Source organism: Paralichthys olivaceus, chromosome 23, assembly GCF_024713975.1.
Source record: "Paralichthys olivaceus isolate ysfri-2021 chromosome 23, ASM2471397v2, whole genome shotgun sequence".
Classification (NCBI taxonomy): Eukaryota; Metazoa; Chordata; class Actinopteri; order Pleuronectiformes; family Paralichthyidae; genus Paralichthys; species Paralichthys olivaceus.
This window is the reverse complement of record NC_091115.1, coordinates 1,580,890-1,597,913: the sequence shown is the minus strand read 5'-3', so window position 1 is coordinate 1,597,913 and position 17,024 is coordinate 1,580,890. Positions and strand designations below refer to the sequence as shown.

The 17,024-nt window shown below is 43.8% G+C and overlaps 2 protein-coding genes across 25 annotated transcripts in view; both read right to left on the bottom strand.

The window, feature by feature from the left end:
* Positions 1–186: 186 nt before the first annotated feature.
* Positions 187–4,741, bottom strand: kcnj8 (potassium inwardly rectifying channel subfamily J member 8). Its single transcript, XM_069519643.1, has 6 exons — positions 4,024–4,741; positions 2,583–2,731; positions 2,333–2,493; positions 1,893–2,032; positions 1,518–1,734; positions 187–1,418 (listed from the first exon to the last, which is right to left on the bottom strand). The coding sequence occupies exons 1-6, from the start codon at positions 4,365–4,367 to the stop codon at positions 1,179–1,181; spliced, it is 1,251 nt and encodes a 416-aa protein (XP_069375744.1). The 5' UTR covers positions 4,368–4,741; the 3' UTR covers positions 187–1,178.
* Positions 4,742–5,504: 763 nt separating this feature from the next.
* Positions 5,505–17,024, bottom strand: part of abcc9 (ATP-binding cassette, sub-family C (CFTR/MRP), member 9) — a 32,405-nt gene continuing 20,885 nt past the window's right edge. For 22 of the 24 annotated variants that reach the window (XM_069519962.1, XM_069519965.1, XM_069519961.1 and 19 more), the window contains 13 exons: positions 16,927–16,996; positions 16,670–16,827; positions 16,435–16,527; positions 15,082–15,184; positions 14,709–14,810; positions 14,194–14,314; positions 12,846–12,976; positions 12,124–12,202; positions 10,345–10,453; positions 9,536–9,639; positions 9,304–9,437; positions 9,068–9,130; positions 5,505–7,954 (listed from right to left, as the gene is read on the bottom strand). In XM_069519962.1, coding sequence (XP_069376063.1) covers positions 7,817–7,954; positions 9,068–9,130; positions 9,304–9,437; positions 9,536–9,639; positions 10,345–10,453; positions 12,124–12,202; positions 12,846–12,976; positions 14,194–14,314; positions 14,709–14,810; positions 15,082–15,184; positions 16,435–16,527; positions 16,670–16,827; positions 16,927–16,996 — 1,405 coding nt within the window. In that variant the 3' untranslated portion in view covers positions 5,505–7,816. Of the gene's footprint in view, positions 7,955–8,306; positions 8,598–9,067; positions 9,131–9,303; positions 9,438–9,535; positions 9,640–10,344; positions 10,454–12,123; positions 12,203–12,845; positions 12,977–14,193; positions 14,315–14,708; positions 14,811–15,081; positions 15,185–16,434; positions 16,528–16,669; positions 16,828–16,926; positions 16,997–17,024 lie in introns of all 24 variants that reach the window. The other 2 variants (XR_011240160.1, XR_011240161.1) reach the window with 2 other exon arrangements.

Sequence of the window (17,024 nt, the reverse complement as noted above, 5' to 3'; positions counted from 1 at the left end):
TCCCATCAGGTTTTATACAGAATTCATTCATATGTGCAGTTATAAATTCATCTTTATATTTTAATTCCACGTATTTTCTTATGTCAGATTTTTATTCAACACATTTATAAAGACAGATGTTTGTATATCGTTGAATTAAACTGAATGAATATCTGATCATTTGTTCAGGTCAAACACTGAAACATATTCAGAGGAAGAGAGTAAATTTATTGTCATACAACAAAAATCACAAACAAATACACAGTGATTGATCGATTGATTGATTGATCGATTGATTGATCGATTGATTGATCGATTGATTGAACACTAGCAGTGACTTCAGTGTTTGTGCAGGTGAAGCTTCATTTCCTGTACATGTCGATAATCGTCTCCATTACGTCTGAGTCATCGTCACTTCAGTGAAGTTGAGTCAGCAGCGTAAAGCCGGTGGTTAAAGCTGCGATATGAAAACATCTTAGTGACGAAGGAGCTTCTGCTGCCAATCATTTTTATTGTCTATCGTGAATCATTTAAGTGAATGTGATTTAAAAAATCTAATCTGGCTCATTTCAGGAGTTAACGTAATAAGAAACACGTTACATCCACACTGATATCTTTTGGTTTTAGAAACAATCGAACAAAATAACCAACTTTTTATTTTATTGTTTTTATTTGATTTTAAGTGGCTGGTGGAAAAATGATTTGTTTCAAGAGCAAAATATATTAGTGTGGATGAAGCCTTAGAAAAAAATGTGTGTGTGAAAAATGTCCATCACATTTTCAAAACTCTTGATTTGTTCAAGCATCAGTTTAAAACTTAACGACGTTCAGAGTACAGAAGAAGAAGAAGAAGAGCTGCAGCAAATCCCCTCACGTGAGAAGCTGGAGCCGACAAATGATTCACAGATTTAACAATTTATTAAAAACTGAATTTCTGTCTTTTTATCTTTTAAAACTCAACTTAAGTGTAATTAGGGTGTTTGACGTAACGGACATTAGGATCTTTATCTGTGAGCTGGATCGGTCTGATGACGTCACTCCGTGTGTGTAGCCACGGAGTGACGTCATCAGCGAAGGTGTTGGGATAAGACAGATAACAGAAACAGAACGAGTCCCATCAGAGCTGGAGGGACGCCGACACCCACAATCCTCCGTCCCCCCAGGAGGAGCAGGGCGGCCAGCAGGAGGCGGGCCTCATGTCAGGTGACGGCGTTCAGGGTCTGGCCTCCGTCGCCCGGGGTGAAGAACTGGACTTTGGCCGAGTTGTTCCTGCGCAGGCTCCCGCTGCTTCCTGCGACCTTACGCATGGAGTTGTTGCGTCTCATGGAGTTACGCTTCCTCAGCGAGTTCTGGTGCGACAGTTCGCTCTTCTGCAGAGTTTGAATTAAGATGGACGGCTTCTCGTCCAGTTCTCTGGCGCTGCACAGCGGCGTGGCCACCTTGAAGAACAGAAGAGAGAGTTTGAATGAATCGAACACGAGCACACGTCAGCTGGAGGTCGGGACTGGTGCCACAATAGTTCCCTTAACCTTCCTCACCTTGACTGTGTTGCCAAACTTGGAGTAGTCCACAGAATACACACCCTCCTCCTCTGTTACTATGGGAACGAAGCGGTGACCCCACTGGATCTCCTCGGAGACGTAGGAGGTGCGGGCCTGTGTGGTGATGCCGGTCGTCTCCACCACTCCCTCCAGGATGACGATCACCTCCAGGTCACTGCACTGCAGCTCCATGGCCGACAGGTCGTACAGCGGACTGAGAGAGAGACCACACGTGTTACGTGTCAAACACGTAGAGGACAAAGGGACGTGAGTTTAAATTTGATCCGTGCTGTTGGTTTGTCTCTGTCCAGCAGAGGGACTAACTGAGGAGAGTGTCTCTGTGGACAAACCTCAGCTCATGTGTCTCAGTACCTGTTCCTGTCGATGATGTGACAGATGATGAGCGGAGCGAGGAGGAACAGGCTGTTGCTCGCCACGGCGCTTTCCGTCTGCACGTCGATCTGGTGGATGGGGATCACCTCCCCCTCCGGTGTGGTCGTCTTCCTCACCACCTGCCCAACATCATCATTTCTCATTTCCTGATTCTATATTATTATTATGTTAATGTATTTAAAATATTCTGTTTCATTGACATTTTCTGATTGTACTTGAATTTGAATCTGATTTTACTTTCTTTGGATTCTCTTTCAGTTCTGAAGACGTATAACATATTTCATCACTACTAACAAAGATGATTATTCTTATTATAACTCCAATTATTCAATAATAACTAATCGTATAGTTATAAAACAGAACAACAGTCGATCTGCTCTCAGTGTTTTAGAATCCTCTGTGTCGGGATGAAGACTCACCTGTAACCTGACGGTGGCTCCTATGATCATGCTCTTCCTCAGGTCTCCGATACGAATCATGAAACACAGGTGGTTGTTCCTGACGGCGATCACGGCGTGGCGGCTGAAGATCAGCGTCTCCGCTCGACGGTTGGACTGAGCCGTCTTCATGAAGATACAACCTTCAGGAGACAAACACACAAACGTCAGCGGGTTGTAATCGTGCGTGCGTTGAACTCTTCTTGGGTAAGAGACAGCGTGTGAGTGTTACCCAGCATGACGGCGTTGATGATGAGTCCCACGATGTTCTGCAGGATGAGGACAGTGATGGCGGTGGGACACTGCTCCGTGATCATCCGTCCTCCGAAGCCGATGGTCACCTGAACCTCGATGGAGAAGAGGAAGGCCGACGTGAACGACCTGCGGGAAACAAAGCAGAAGGAGAATCAGTCCCAGTTTGACCAACGTGACAAATGAATTCACGACTTTCTTACACTTCCGGTACAAGTACAAGCACTGCATGTATATTCCAACCACAGTAAAAGTACAGTAGTATTTTCAGCTGAAAGAATTTAGAGTATTTCAAGTATTTCAATGTTGTAGCTGCTGAAGAAAACTTTTTATCGCCAGGATCGATTCTCACAGTTTAATTCACATCCAACAATCTGGATCTCTGAAGTTTGTTTACTTCACCTCTGGGAACCGTGCAGTAACACATTTATACAAATACTTGTACACTCAACACTTTGGTTTTACACTAATGTATGTATTTGTTTATGCTAATACTATTTTACTTTGTTTACTTTAGATAAATCTGAGAGGTTGAGAGACGACGATGGACAGAAAAAGAAAAATCTCAAAATCCTGCAGCACAATTTTTTTCCTTTTCAGTAAAAACTGATGGTTAAAGTTTTAATGTAAAATCTGAAAAGTGATTAAAGATGTTAAATATGTGAAGTCAAACCAAAAACTCCAACTTGTGACGGAAACGTACAAGTCATCACAGCTGGGCAGCGGAAGGAGATGAAGAGGAGGAGGAAGGAGGAGAAGGTCACTGACAAATAAATGGAAAGGAGAGAGGGAGGGAGGGAGGGAGGGAGGAGACAAGGAAGGATTGGGGGAGGGGGGGAGCAAAGAACACTCACACTCCCTCCCTCATAACTTCCTGTCATAACCAATGTCTTTTTCTCCTCCCCTCCTCTTCCTCTGACCTCTTTAAACAGAGATAGACAGAGATGTAGAGAGGAAGAGGACAAGGGGGAGGAAGTGGAGATGGAGGAAGAAGGAGAGGAAGGAGAAGAGGAGAAGAAGATGACATGGATGAGGAAGAGGAGGAAGAAGAGCAGGGGGAAGTAGATGAGGATGAGGAGAAGGAAGATGAGGAAGAAGAGCAGGGGGAAGAGGAGAAGAAAGAGGAAACTAGAAGGAAGAAGAGGAGGAGGACGAGGAGGAATAGGAGATGAGAAGGAAGAAGAGGATGAGGAAGATGAGGGCAAGAAAAAGGAGAAGGAAGAGTAGGAAGAGGAAACGAGAAGGAAGAAGAGGAGGAAGATGAGGACAAGAAGGAAGAGGAGAAGAAGTAGGAGTATAGGAAAGCCTGGACGAAGTGGAGATGGAGGAGAAGAAGAACTCCAGTGTCACCAAACACATGAAACAAAGTGAACTTGCTCAACTTTGATAAAAACACTCTCTCTCGTCTGCGTCGTTCTTACTTGACTTCTGTGACGCAGCGCGTGTTGTTGAGTTGCGGGTCCAGGTCTCCGTGCGCAAAGGCCACGAGCCACCAGCTCATGGCGAACAGCAGCCAGCTGCTGACGAACGTGGTGGTGAAGATGACGAGCGTGAAGCGCCACTTCAGGTCCACCAGCGTGGTGAACACGTCCTGCAGGAACCGGCCCTGCTCGCGGATGTTCTTGTGCGCCAAGTTGCACGCGCCGTTTTTGGCGATGAAGCGCGCCTTGTTGACGCGGTCCCTGAACACCGGTTTGCGGGGCATGCGGGAGGCGAGGCCCGGCAGACCGAAGTCCTCCGGGATGATGCTTTTCCTCGCCAACATCCTCTCGTTCCTCCTCAGCTGCAAGGAAAAGGCGTCAGAGCTTCTTTGTTAGTGCGTCTTTACGCGCGGTCCAAACATGTCCACCTGCAGGAAAACACTCAGAGACGCGCACACTCCTCTGCGTCCGGTGACATTTGGAGATGTTCGGCAGTGGCCGTGACGCACCGCCTCTGCTGAGGGCTGGGACGCGCTCCGCTCCCCTGTTGACGTAAGAGAACTTCCAGAGTCCAGAGGCGCTCAGATCCGGAGCTGCTGCCTCCGAGGGTCGTTCAGGCACCGCCGGGAAACACGGGATTATAAACTAAACGACAAAAAACGACGCGTAAAAGTTTTTAAAATAAACGAATCACGCCTCAGCCAAAGCGCATGACTTTTACGCACGGTGCCCAGAGTCCAATCACTGTTTTAACCCTTGAATCATAAATGTAGGATGATTTAAATCAGTTAATTTAAAAGCATCAACTTTAAATAAATGATTTATTAGTTGTTTCTTTGTACAGGTACATAACTGTGCACTTGTTTTAATTGTGACTGTTGTTTTCTATGAGGGGTTTTTATTGTTCTCCCTTTATTAACTTGTATTCTGACTCTTCAGCAATTAATAATACATATGACCAAACAGGACGTAACCACTGTATTTAGGAAAGATGAGACTCTGACTTTGTGTTTACGAGTCAGCTTCAGTTTCACATCTGAATAATTCAACAAAAACAAAGAGTGAAGGTGAAATGAAGAGAAGCTTCAGATTTTACTGTTTAAAATGAAAAAGAAGAATGAAACTTAATCTTTAGAAACTGAACAGAACATAAATTCACATTATGATCAGACCAAAACAAGAATCTGTGCATTTTCAAACGTCACCTAATTTCTTTTTCTTCAATTGTGAATATATTTAATATTTGTCTGTTCGACTCTGAGCCACCAGGGGGCGCTGTTTGACAGTACACAGTCAGTGAGTGTGTGTGTGGTGCAGGTTTAATGAGAAAGACAAAGTTTCACTTCACTCAGAAACATTTTATTTTCATTTCAAGTGTAAAAAACTCAGGCACACAGAATTATAATATAATAATAGTTTGTCATAAGTTTAAAAACTACAAACTTTACATTTACATACATTTAAAAATCTGCTAAACTTCATCTGTGGGTGAAACAATGTTTATTTAACAGTCGTGTGATTTCATGAGAAGAATAAAAACAGTCGGCGAAACTCTTTTACACACATCTCTAAATTTAAATGATGGAATTTCAAAGTGCACTTTTATTTAACTCATAACGAGAAAGAATACGTTGAAAAAAATCCAAAGCAAAGTATTTCTGAGAGTCGGAAACATTTGAAACGTCCTGCTTCTCGTCACGTTAGTTAAACTTGTGCTTTTTCTTTGTTTGGCACAAATCTGAGTTACAGGTTTCAGTTTGAGCAGCAGAGTGAAAACAAGAGAAACAAACCGCAGCTTCAGTTCGTCGTGTAAAACTGAAAATCTGAAAATTCTCCCGATGAAACACGAGAGAGAAATTTAGTTCAGTTTTTAAACGAAGTTGAAAAGAATCAGTTTTCTGATCAAGAAGCCAAAGAGGATTAATCAATAAAGGATGATACAAAGAGACGGCAGCACAGAATCGCTCCCAGAGACAGAACGAGTGATTCCACAACTGAAGAAGACGTCTTTAGTATTTAAAGAACAATGTATATATATCATTATAAAAAGTATAAATGGAAATATAACAGTATAACATGATAGTTGGGCTCAAGTCGTCCTGTGATACGACAGGAACATTTGACTTAATACTTCGATCTCGTGAAAAAAAAGCAAATCTTAGACTGAAAATGAAGATGGACGACATGACGGCTCCGAGATAGTGAAGCCACCTTATCTCAACTGCCCCCTGGTGGATGGCCGCAGTATAGGTCGTAAAAACCTCTTCTAAAAGAACCTCCATTTTTCTGGGGTGGTCGTCTTCACACATCTGTGATTTATTCCAGATGTTTGGCTTCGTCAACACATCAGTTCAATAAAAAACGTTGATGTTTGGACTCGGGATGGACTCGGCGTCACGTGGCCGTCTCACTCTCAGTCCAGATCGACCTCTCGGGTTAACGGGAGCTCGTGTTCGGCGTCCATTGTCCCCGACGATAATAAAGGTTCAGCAAAGCATGACCGCAGACAGACAGCGGGGTCAGCGGCGTCAGACCGAGCCGCGACACCCTTCAGTGTTTGTACTAGTGTAACATAGAAATACAACCGATAGAGCAGCGTCAGAGCTACTTCAGAGACTGAAGGTGGAAGAACAGTGGAAATAAAATAAGTTTACAAATCTACTGCTTTTAAAGGCATCGCACGAAATCTAAAGATACGTAGGTTTGAAATCAAAATCCTAATTTCTTACTGAATAAAGATTAAGATGATTTACTTGACTGAACAGAAACCCTGTGAGAAATACATTTATCAATGCAATTAAAAAAACTTTTGCAAAAACAAAAGATCGGTTGTTTCGAACACTTTTTCGTTTCGTCCTTCTCCGTCAGTTTGACAACAAACCGTTGATCAAATTCTCTCCTGGACACAACTGCGACATATTAGTTTTACTTCTCTCTCATCGAACTGTAGCACGTCCTACACCAGCGTCTAAAATATTAAGATTGAAATCCTTTACAGTGACACAGATCGTACAGAGCACACCAACATTCAATCGTGTAAAAAAAGGATTTAAATAAACCTCGATATAAACTTCTTATTTCCTTATTGTTGCATTATATAAGTGATAAAGTGTAAACTGATACGTGTGGTGCGTAATTTAAAAAGAACTTATTAAAGACTCGAGTCAGAAAAAATAGATTTTCACAGGATTTAAAAGTTCAAACTAAAACTATTGAATCAGCTGTGAAGTTTAAAAAGATTTCATAAAAACCTGGAGAGAAATCTCATCGCTAGAAAATCGTTTCTATCGTGATGATGTGCTGGACGAGGAGACGTTTTTCTTTCTGTCCACAAAAATGCAAAAACACCAAAAGGTACAAAAGAGTTAGTCTGAAATCTCCGAGCTTCTTAGTTTGAACTTTAAAGTAATTTCCTAAAACTGGAGGAAATATTTCATGTCAAAGTGTTTTCCTCACATGGAGCCACTTCTTTTGATCTTTCACGTTTCAGTTTTAACTCTGGCAGATAAAAAAGTTTCTTATCCAAGAGCATTAAATCTCTCTGTCGTTTAATTCAGTGAAAAAAGTTTAAGTGCTTCGGGTAATTTCTTCAAGCGTCGATGTGAGAACAGGATAAATCAGCCGATGATCGTGATAGAAGGCAGTGACCTCCGACGTCAGCGGTTGTTGTTGTTGGCTTCCCTGTCGTGTTTTACCGTCACAGAAGTTCATCGGACTTGTAAAAAATATTTTAATTTCTTTTTTTTTAATGAGAAGTTCAACCAACTGATCTGGACGCCGACTGTTTGTGTGTCTACAAGTCGGCTTTGACGAACGAGGTGAACAACCCGTCCTCCTGCTCCAGAAGAGTCTCGGGTTTGTCGTACTCCAGAATGTTCCCTCGCTTCATCACGATGACCAGATCGGCCGTCAGGATGGTTTGGACGCGGTGCTGGAGACACAGGACGAGAGGTCAATGAGGACGATGACAGAAAAGAACATTTATACCAATTATTGTTTATGGAGCCGACACCTGAAGCAGTTTTCAGGCGTGAACTCCAGAGAACGAGCTCAGTTCCAGAAAATGTCTGGATCAACTGACTCGTGTGTTTTTGTTTGCGGCTTCAACTTCAACTTAAACCAGACGCTGAATAAAACCGTTGCTCTGAATCTGAACCTTCAGGCACCAGAGAGACTATTTTAAATTGAATCAACTCAATAACTAAAGTCTCAGCAGACGAACTGAGTTCACTGAATGAAGCATCTTTAACAGATCATGCAGCGTTTTCACTTTCGGTACCAACCAAGCTGTCAGTGGTGTTAAGGCTTCAGCAGACCCAGAGTCAGCCTCCAGCTCCGACTCAGCCGGGAAACGTAGAAGAAAGGAGAGGAGGAGAAAAGAAAAGAGAGAGAGAGGAGAGGAGAGCTGAGCCGAAGTGGTCCGGGCTGATCCGGGTCTACTTGTGAGTCCTCACTAGCACACTGAAGAGGCTCCCCTCGTGTGCTAGCAGGTTGGGACCTGAGTCACTTTCCACCAAGATCCCTGAGGAGAAGACCAGCACCTGCTGGGCGTCCAAGATGGAGGACACACGATGCTGGACGGAGGCACAGAGAGGAGGAGGAAGAGAGGAGGAGGAGGAGGAGAGGAGGAGGAAGAGGAGGAAGATAAGAGGAGGAAAACAACGTGGATAAGTGATAGATGGAGTAAAGATGAATCACAGGGGAGGGAGGAGAAATGCAAAGAAAGGATTAAACGAGAGAATAGAGATAATTGAAGGAGAAAAGAAAGATGGAAGAAGAAGGAGGGATGAAAAGACAGATAGAAAAATAAAGTGGGAGCAGAAAGACGAGAGTAAAACAGAAAACAGAGAAGTTTATATTCAAACATCTGGAATATTAACTTATGTCACACGTGGAAAATGTGTTGGTAAGAAACGTAGGAGGAAAAGATAAAGGAGGAAAGTATGAGGTGATGGATGAAGCTCAAGAGCTTCGTGTCTGTTTCCACCCTGGACGAACCTTTACTCCGTTTTTAAAAACAACATCAACAGACGGACGGACTCACTGCGATCGTTACGACTGTTCGGTCGGCAAACGCCGTCATCACCACTTTCTGTAAAATGTTCTCCTGCGAAGAAAAACAGAAATAACTTCAGGCTGCATGAAAATCTACTGTGGGTGTTTAAATATCATATATACTGTTCAACTGGGATTTCTCTTTGTTTTTAGTTCCATGACGAGAGGACGTTCTTTATAACATGTACTGAAAATTAATGAACACACACACACACACACACACACCGTTGCCATGTCGATAGATGCTGTTGCTTCGTCCATGATGAGGATGCTGCTCTTCCGGACGAAGGCTCGAGCCAAACAGAAGAGCTGCCTCTGACCGACGCTGAAGTTCTCACCTCCCTCTGTCACGACGGCATCTGAACACAAACAACACACACACAACAACACAATGAACACAATTCGACGGTGACGCTCGTTTAACGGGGGGGGCAGGGGGGGGCAGTGATTCGAGTACCTAGTCCTCCAGGCAGAGCCTTCACCATGTTCTTCAGCTGGGCGATCTCTAGCGCCTCCCAGAGTCGGTCATCGGTGCACTTCCTCTCAGGATCCAGATTGAACCTGCGACAGAAGTAAACACTGAGACCAGAACCTCAGAACACTTTGAGAGCAGGTCTGGAAACAGCTTCAGACAGACAGAGGTCTCTAATGTTGTTCTAGACATTAAGTGTCTTGATTCATCCGTTTGTCTTCAGTAAAATAAGCACAGAGTTAATCACGACGTGACAGGTCTGCTACGTGTTACTACTAAGTGTGTGTGTGTGTGTGTGTGTGTGTGTGTGTGTAACAGCAGTATCTAAGAGAACAGTGTGAAACAGTTACTGTCGACCATTCACCCCCGAGGCTTATGTTCACATAAACAAGAGCCAGTGGAAACACCAAGATGACAACCCCCCCCTCCATCTCCCTCTCTCTCTCTCTCACACACACACACTTATCTGTCCAAACAAATAGCACATGCTCTTTGTCTTTTGTAACACAGTCACTGTGTCATCCAGCAACACAAACACACAGAGGTTGTGAGCGTGTGACGGAGGACGACGCAGGCTCCGTCCTCCCTCGTACGACCTCCTCGGCCCATGACGTCTGCGACAAAAGTCGGATTAGGACCCGGCCAGAGTTCCCACTGTGTTTTCAACCACTAACCCCGCAGCTGGGACGTCATGTGACAAATGTCTTTCAGGACAAAAACACTCAGGAAGGCCGAGGTTGTTAAAAGGACGTGTGTGTGTGTGTGTGTGTGTGTGTGTGTGTGTGTGTGTGTACCTTATTGATCCACTGAACAACACAGGATCCTGGAGGATGATGGAGAGTCTCGACCTGAGAGTCGGCAGAGGAAGTTTACAGATGTCGATCCCGTCGATGACGATCTTTCCTGCAAAACAAGCAAAGTTACCTTCATGTATTAACTTCATATTAACTCATACATGTGTTTATATTTTATTACCTTTATATATTAACTTCATATTAACTCATACATGTGTTTATATTTTATTACCTTTATATATTAACTTCATATTAACTCATACATGTGTTTATATTTTATTACCTTTATATATTAACGTCATATTAACTCATTTATGTGTTTATATTTTATTACCTTTATATATTAACTTCATATTAACTCATACATGTGTTTATATTTTATTACCTTTATATATTAACTTCATACTAACTCATACATGGGTTTTATTCTTGTGAGGTTCCACTATGTACAGTATTGTTCTTTCCTTTTGAAATGATCTTTTTTTCAAATTCTTCACTTACACACAAACACCTTGAATAAGTTTTTTGTCGTTCCTCTCGTTTCAGTCAGGAGCGTTTTCACCGTGACGCTGCTCTGGTTTTATTTTGCTGCTTTATAAGGAAACGCTGCTGAAACAAATGTCTTGATTTACAGTGACACAAGACATCTGCCCAGCTGTGTGTGTGTGTGTGTGTGTGTGTGTGTGTGTGTGTGTGTGTGTGTGTGTGTGTGTGTGTGTGTGTTAATGGAAAAAGTGACTGCCCTGATAATCTGCCGTTGTCGAGTACAAACTCGATGATACGATTACGACTTGCTTTCAAAATCCAATAAATACAAAAGACGGTTTTAACACATTATGGCTGTCGTCTTCTAAAATAAAGAGAGAGAGAGAGAGAGAGAGAGAGAGAGAAAGAGCCTGAAAATAAGTGAATCGAGCGACGTCTCGCTGCTTCTAACGATCTGATGAAGAGTCTACTTCAGGTCCACTCCACACGAGATTAAAAGGGAAACAAGACACACGAAGAACAAAAAGACGAGCGGACTCTCACTCACAGAAAACCTGCACCAGTGTTTAAACAGACGTCAGATACATGAGGGACGGTTAAATAAACATTTGTCCAACATAAACACACATGATGGTGGATGGTGGACGTTTAGAGGAGACACTATCCACAGTTTACCTCCACTGCCGCTCCAACTCATTATCTATTGTCTATTTAATCCCTGAATAAACTCAGCTTCTTTCAAAAGGTTTATAATTCTCATGCTTGCAGAACATTTATTATCCAAAATAACCTGTAATATATTGTTTTTAGAGAATTAACAGACGTTTGGTGGATTATTTTGGTGATTTGTTCTGGGTTTTCCAGATCTTTTCTCAATGTTGCAGGTGAGAAACTACTCATCGTGTGGACCCAACAGAGGAACGGCTCCCAGCTGCGATGTGTTCCAGCAGATTTACAGTTTGGAAGCTGAGGAGGTTTGCGACTCGTTCTTTAGACTTGAGGAAGGAGAATGTAAACTCAGAGGGTGATTATGTTCAGAGTGAACAGGGCGACATGAGCCAGGAACAAACGCTACAAGCATCGTGAGATCCGTCCTGACACCCGAGGATCACGACTAGAAATAACCACTGCTGACGTGGCAAAGACAGAACAAGGTGAAGTTCAGGGTCGGGACGAATCAAGGTAAAAAAAAAAAAAAAAAGATAAATCTTTCACTTTAATGAGACGTAAACAAATGGAACCAGAGAGAGACAGAGGGACAGACGAGAGAAAAAGAGAAAAGAGGAAACCCACCATCAAAAATGTCCACCATGTTGAAAAAGGCCAGCGACAGAGAGGACTTCCCGCTGCCGGTGCGGCCGCAGATCCCCACCTGTCAGGAGGAGGAGAGCTGGTCAGTAAGCTGCAGTGTGACACCGCAGTGAGACATGACACACGCGTGTGAGGAGCTGCTCCGTGACGCGTCGTCGGGTCACAGTTAAAATGGAGGCTCGCAAAGTAAAAACCTCACGTTCATGAGATTCGGACATTTCAGACTAAAGCAACTCAAAACAGCAGCTTCGGTTAAAATGAGTTTGTGTTTTCCACACAAACAGTGAAAGTTGTGTCTCTTTCAGACGAGAGGAGAGAAAAGTTCACGTCTCTTCGTTCCTTTGGACGCTCGTCGCTGCTTCGACACGTCAGTGTGATGTCAGGTCGTCGTTTCTTATCAGCAGTGTGTGAAGCACCTAAAGATGTTTAACCTCAGCTCCGAGTTACTTCAGTGCTGCGGTTTCATTATTACTTCTCTTGGTTTGTTTTCAAATTAAAATGAAAACTTAATCAGGTAATCTATTAAAACTTAAACAACCTCCATTTGAACTGTGAGGTCGAAGTGTGGCTGTAGCCTCAGACTCAAAGGATTTCAGAACAGATGCAAATGTCACAGAGCATCAGCATTGACCTCTTAAAGCCGTGCACAGGTGTGACCGTGCCACAGCTCCGCTCCTCTCTCCTCACAGAATCCCGTTAATTACCTTCTGGCCTGGTTCGATGTAGGCGTTGACGTGTTTGAGCACTGGCTTGAGCATGGGATCGTAGCGCACACACAGGTTCTGGATCTTGATCTCACCGTTGTGGGGCCAGTTCTCGGGCACCTGAGACGTGTCTGCAGAGAGAGAGAGAGGGAGAGAGAGAGAGAGAGGTTTGAACGCGTGGGAGCAGAAGACAGACTCGCTGTCGGCCGGTTGTCTATGTTACAGTCCCGCCTGGTGTAAACAGGAGCATATAGAGCATACGGACCAAGTCATAACAGAAGAGCTTTCCTCAAACACTGAACTTTAACCCTCAAGTACGGGTCAAGAGCTAAAAAACGCACGGTCCCACACTTCCCACAATGCATTTTGTTGGACTCTCCGAGCTTGAAAACTGAAAACGTTGACCTTCTCTCAGACTTTGAAATTCAAGAAAATCAAGACATTTCAAGAAAATCCCAGAAGACGAACCTGAGACATCATGATAACAAGACAGGGACGTAAAGACGGACAACCTGCAAACATACCTCTGGCCACCAGGTGACTCTAAAGCAGGGCCGTAAAATACTATCGTGCTCCTGCTGCGGGCCACGTTTCAACTTCCTGCCGAACTTTTTCACTTTTATCAGTTCGCTGGAAGCTTCCATGACGTCAGAGAGGAGCAGAATTCCTCCCGTCACTGTTTTTGGATTGTTTAAAGGTTTTATTTCAGTTTACTGTAAATGAGCTAAAGTCAGCGATAAACATGTGGAAAAGCTTTTATCTGAACTCCACTCTAATGTTTTTATACAGTCTGGAAAGAAAAACAGTTTCTCTCTTTTCTTTCCTCTCCTTCACTTTCTTTTAAACTCAGGAATTGAATTTATCATGTTTCCTTAAATAGCTCAAGACTTCTCCTTTTTTGTTCAGGGGCTCTGTTGGACGTGATTTGGCTTCGTGGGGTGTTTTTAATCTCGATGACACTACGCCGATGATATAAAAGCTGAAACAATGAAACTTCATCTGCCCTTCAGGAAAAGATTATCACGACGTTTGTGTTTCACCATAGCAACAGAGCGTCTCATAAAAACATGAAATAAAACGTCTGGTCCGTTACGCAGAAGATAAATCAGTGAGTTCATGATTAGATCACATTCTGTTCCACTGAGTGAATGAGGAACCATCAACACGTCCTCTTAAATAAAATCGTCTTCAGATCCAGATGTTTGGGTTGTTTGTGATAATAAAAGTTTAAATGTGGTTTATTTACTTATTTTATCCTAATAATGAAGTTTCAGCAGATTAGAAAAAAGAAATGTGTTGATATGTGACTAGGTTTGTTATTATATCAGATCGTTATCAGCTCAGTTACCCATCGACCCCTCGTAGTTCTCCGACTCTGTGCTGAGGAAGCTGTTGACCTTCTTCACCGCCGACATCTGCACCTCGAGGTCCGCCAGGTTCCTCACGACCCAGTTCAGGTAGTTGGTGACCTGAACAGGAACAGACAGAATGTGACTAAAATAGGTTTTGATAGAATTGACATTAAAAAAAAAGTCCTGAAATGGTACTTTAATATACAAAGACTATTTAGCATCGACAATCATGACTCATGAGGTCATCGTGACCTTTGACCACTAATCATCTTTGAGTGACACCTGGTCAAGACGCCAAGATGGACGTGACCTGTGGTCACCAAACTCGAATCAGTTTATCGTGAACTCCGACTGAACGTTCGTAGCAAGTTTGAAGAAATTCCCTCTCAGCGTTCTTGATATAGACTGTTCGCAACAACGGGACACACGCACGGACAACACCTGAAAACAAAATGGAGGAATAAAAACGCGACGAGACGTTGTGATTAAACATCAGAGCAGGAAAACTCACGGTGAGGGCGTACGTGAGTGCGAGTCCCACCATGCCTTCCTCAAGTGAACTCCATATGGACGCTCCCGCTGCCGCCAGCACGATCACTGCTCCGAGGTAGTCCTGGAGAGGACGGAGGAGACAAGACCATGTGTTTACTAGAAGAACGTAACCATGGAGACAACGTCTGACGTTAACAGCTGAGTTTCAATAAGAATAAACTTTTATTATTATTATAACAAATGATGGTTAAGAACAAGCTTCCAAGTGATTCTGCAAAAAAAACCCTGTATATTTTCATTGTTTATTTCTAAACTGAAATATGCAACGACTTCCTCTGTACGATATTCGTCTGCAGTTCCACACGATGATTTTTAATAAAATCGTTTCTCACCGTTCGGACTTCCAGCCAGCGGTTCGCGGCCGACAGAAACAGGTAGGCTGTGTTGTTGGTGTCCGTCAGCTCCAGCATTCGCTGTTTAAAACGAGCCTCATGTCTGAAAAAAAAAATTATACGTAGGTTAGATCCACAAAACTCATCCTCCGCTTTCTTAGGAAGACTATAAATAAAGATGGACGACATGACGGGAGGACGTGAAGACCCGTCATCCATCTTTGTTTACGGTCTATGATTCAGCATCAATTACCGACCGAACACTCACAAGTTGTATCTTGGATGAAATGTGGAGTTTTAAGTTGAGTAAGAATAAAAGTCTGAGTCCAGTGGTGAATCACTGTCGTCCAAACCAGACCAGGGTTTGGACAATGATAATGGGAACTGTCCCTCGAGTGCCAAGAATCTGTCTCAACAGCAGCTTCACTGTTTCTGTGCGTGTGTGTGTGTGTGTGTGTGTGTGTGTGTGTGTGAGAGGAAGTCCTCTGGGAAGAAGAGAGGAGGAAAAAAAGCGTGAGAGCTGTTTAGTGTTGGATTAGACCGATGATGGGAACGAGGGTGAAGACTGAAATACAAGAAGATACAACAACCGGGGTTCTAACTAATACACTTATACAAGTAAAAACACACAACCGCTCACACTGGTCTAACAGCTACTGCAAACACATTATTAAACTTAAGTACATGTCTGTCATCATAAGTCTTCTCATGACCAGGGACACTTCAAGAGACTTTGGGGGCCCCGGGGCAACAGGGATGAGGGACGAAACCAAGAGACGAAGCACCGCGTCATCCCAGTCTTCAAATGGTTCTCTTCGTATTCAAAGTATAAACAGTGCATGTGGTTTGGGACGCAGCTCTCTGCCTGAGAGCTCGCCCGATGCCAACCCGACAGGCTTTCTGTTTTTGCTCCGAACCCGACCCAAGCCTGATGTTTTCCCACAAGTACGGGAACGTGCAGTGAGAAAAAAAATCGAGTCCAACCACGGTGACCGAACCCGAACCTGATTATCATTTCAAGATTTTCTTCAAAACTGGTTCCGAGTCTGTGGGACCCGAACAAAGTCCTGTCGGACGAACATGAGAGCAGTGAAACGAAACACGAATGAAAAATTTTAAATGTAAACCTCCACCGCCGAGGGGTTCGCACAAAAGTGTCGTTGCTGTTGAGAAAATATCCCCCCCCCCCCGTCAGCTCGGGGCCCCAAGCAATGCCCTGCTTCGTCTACGCCCCTGGTCATGACAGTGGATACTACTGCTGCTGACGTCGTTAACCCATCGTTAACCCCCGGACCACAGTAGAGATACAGGACGAACAATAATAAAAGTCCGGATTTCAGCCGCAAGTCGTACCTGAACGCTCTGATTATGGTGAGACCTTCAGCCGTCTCGGAGAAGTGACAGAGCAGAGGAAGCTGTGTGGAGTCGTCGAGGTCCTGAAGGTCCCTGAGAAACAACAGCTTTCCTTATATTCTATCAATGTTATTCTATAAAACAGTTCATAGGTTTTCACTCATTTTCATTTTAATTTGCCTATAAAAGTTCCCTTAGATCTGTTGATGATATAACAACGACAGTGCCGACTCACTTGGACGCCACTCTGAAGTACTTCTGGATGAAGTAGAAGGCGATGGCCAGAGGAACCAAGGGGAACAGAAAGACAGGAGCGATGAAGGATATGACCCCGATGGCCGACAAACAGAGCAGCGTGGATCTGGTCAACGACTCCAGTGTGGGAGGGATGTGCTTAAGGACGGGGAAGAGAGAGCATCGTGTTTTTAACGCAGGTTATTCACTGGGTCCCCTCGTCCTCGGCCAATCACGATCTGTGATTCTTCCATCTACCTGATCAATGATGTTGGTATCCGCCGAGAACCTGTTGAGGATCTGCCCCAGAGGAGTGATGTCGAAGAACCTGAGGAGACACGGAGCACAGTGGTGGC

Bases quoted from the DNA above. Each gene is read 5' to 3' on its own strand.
- kcnj8 (XM_069519643.1), bottom strand. From the start codon at position 4,367: ATGTTGGCGAGGAAAAGCATCATCCCGGAGGACTTCGGTCTGCCGGGC. The intron at 2,494-2,582 runs GTAACACTCACA...TGTCTCCTGAAG, and splicing joins CATCAACGCCGTCATGCTGG to GTTGTATCTTCATGAAGACG. The intron at 1,735-1,892 runs GTACTGAGACAC...TCTCTCTCTCAG, and splicing joins CACATCATCGACAGGAACAG to TCCGCTGTACGACCTGTCGG.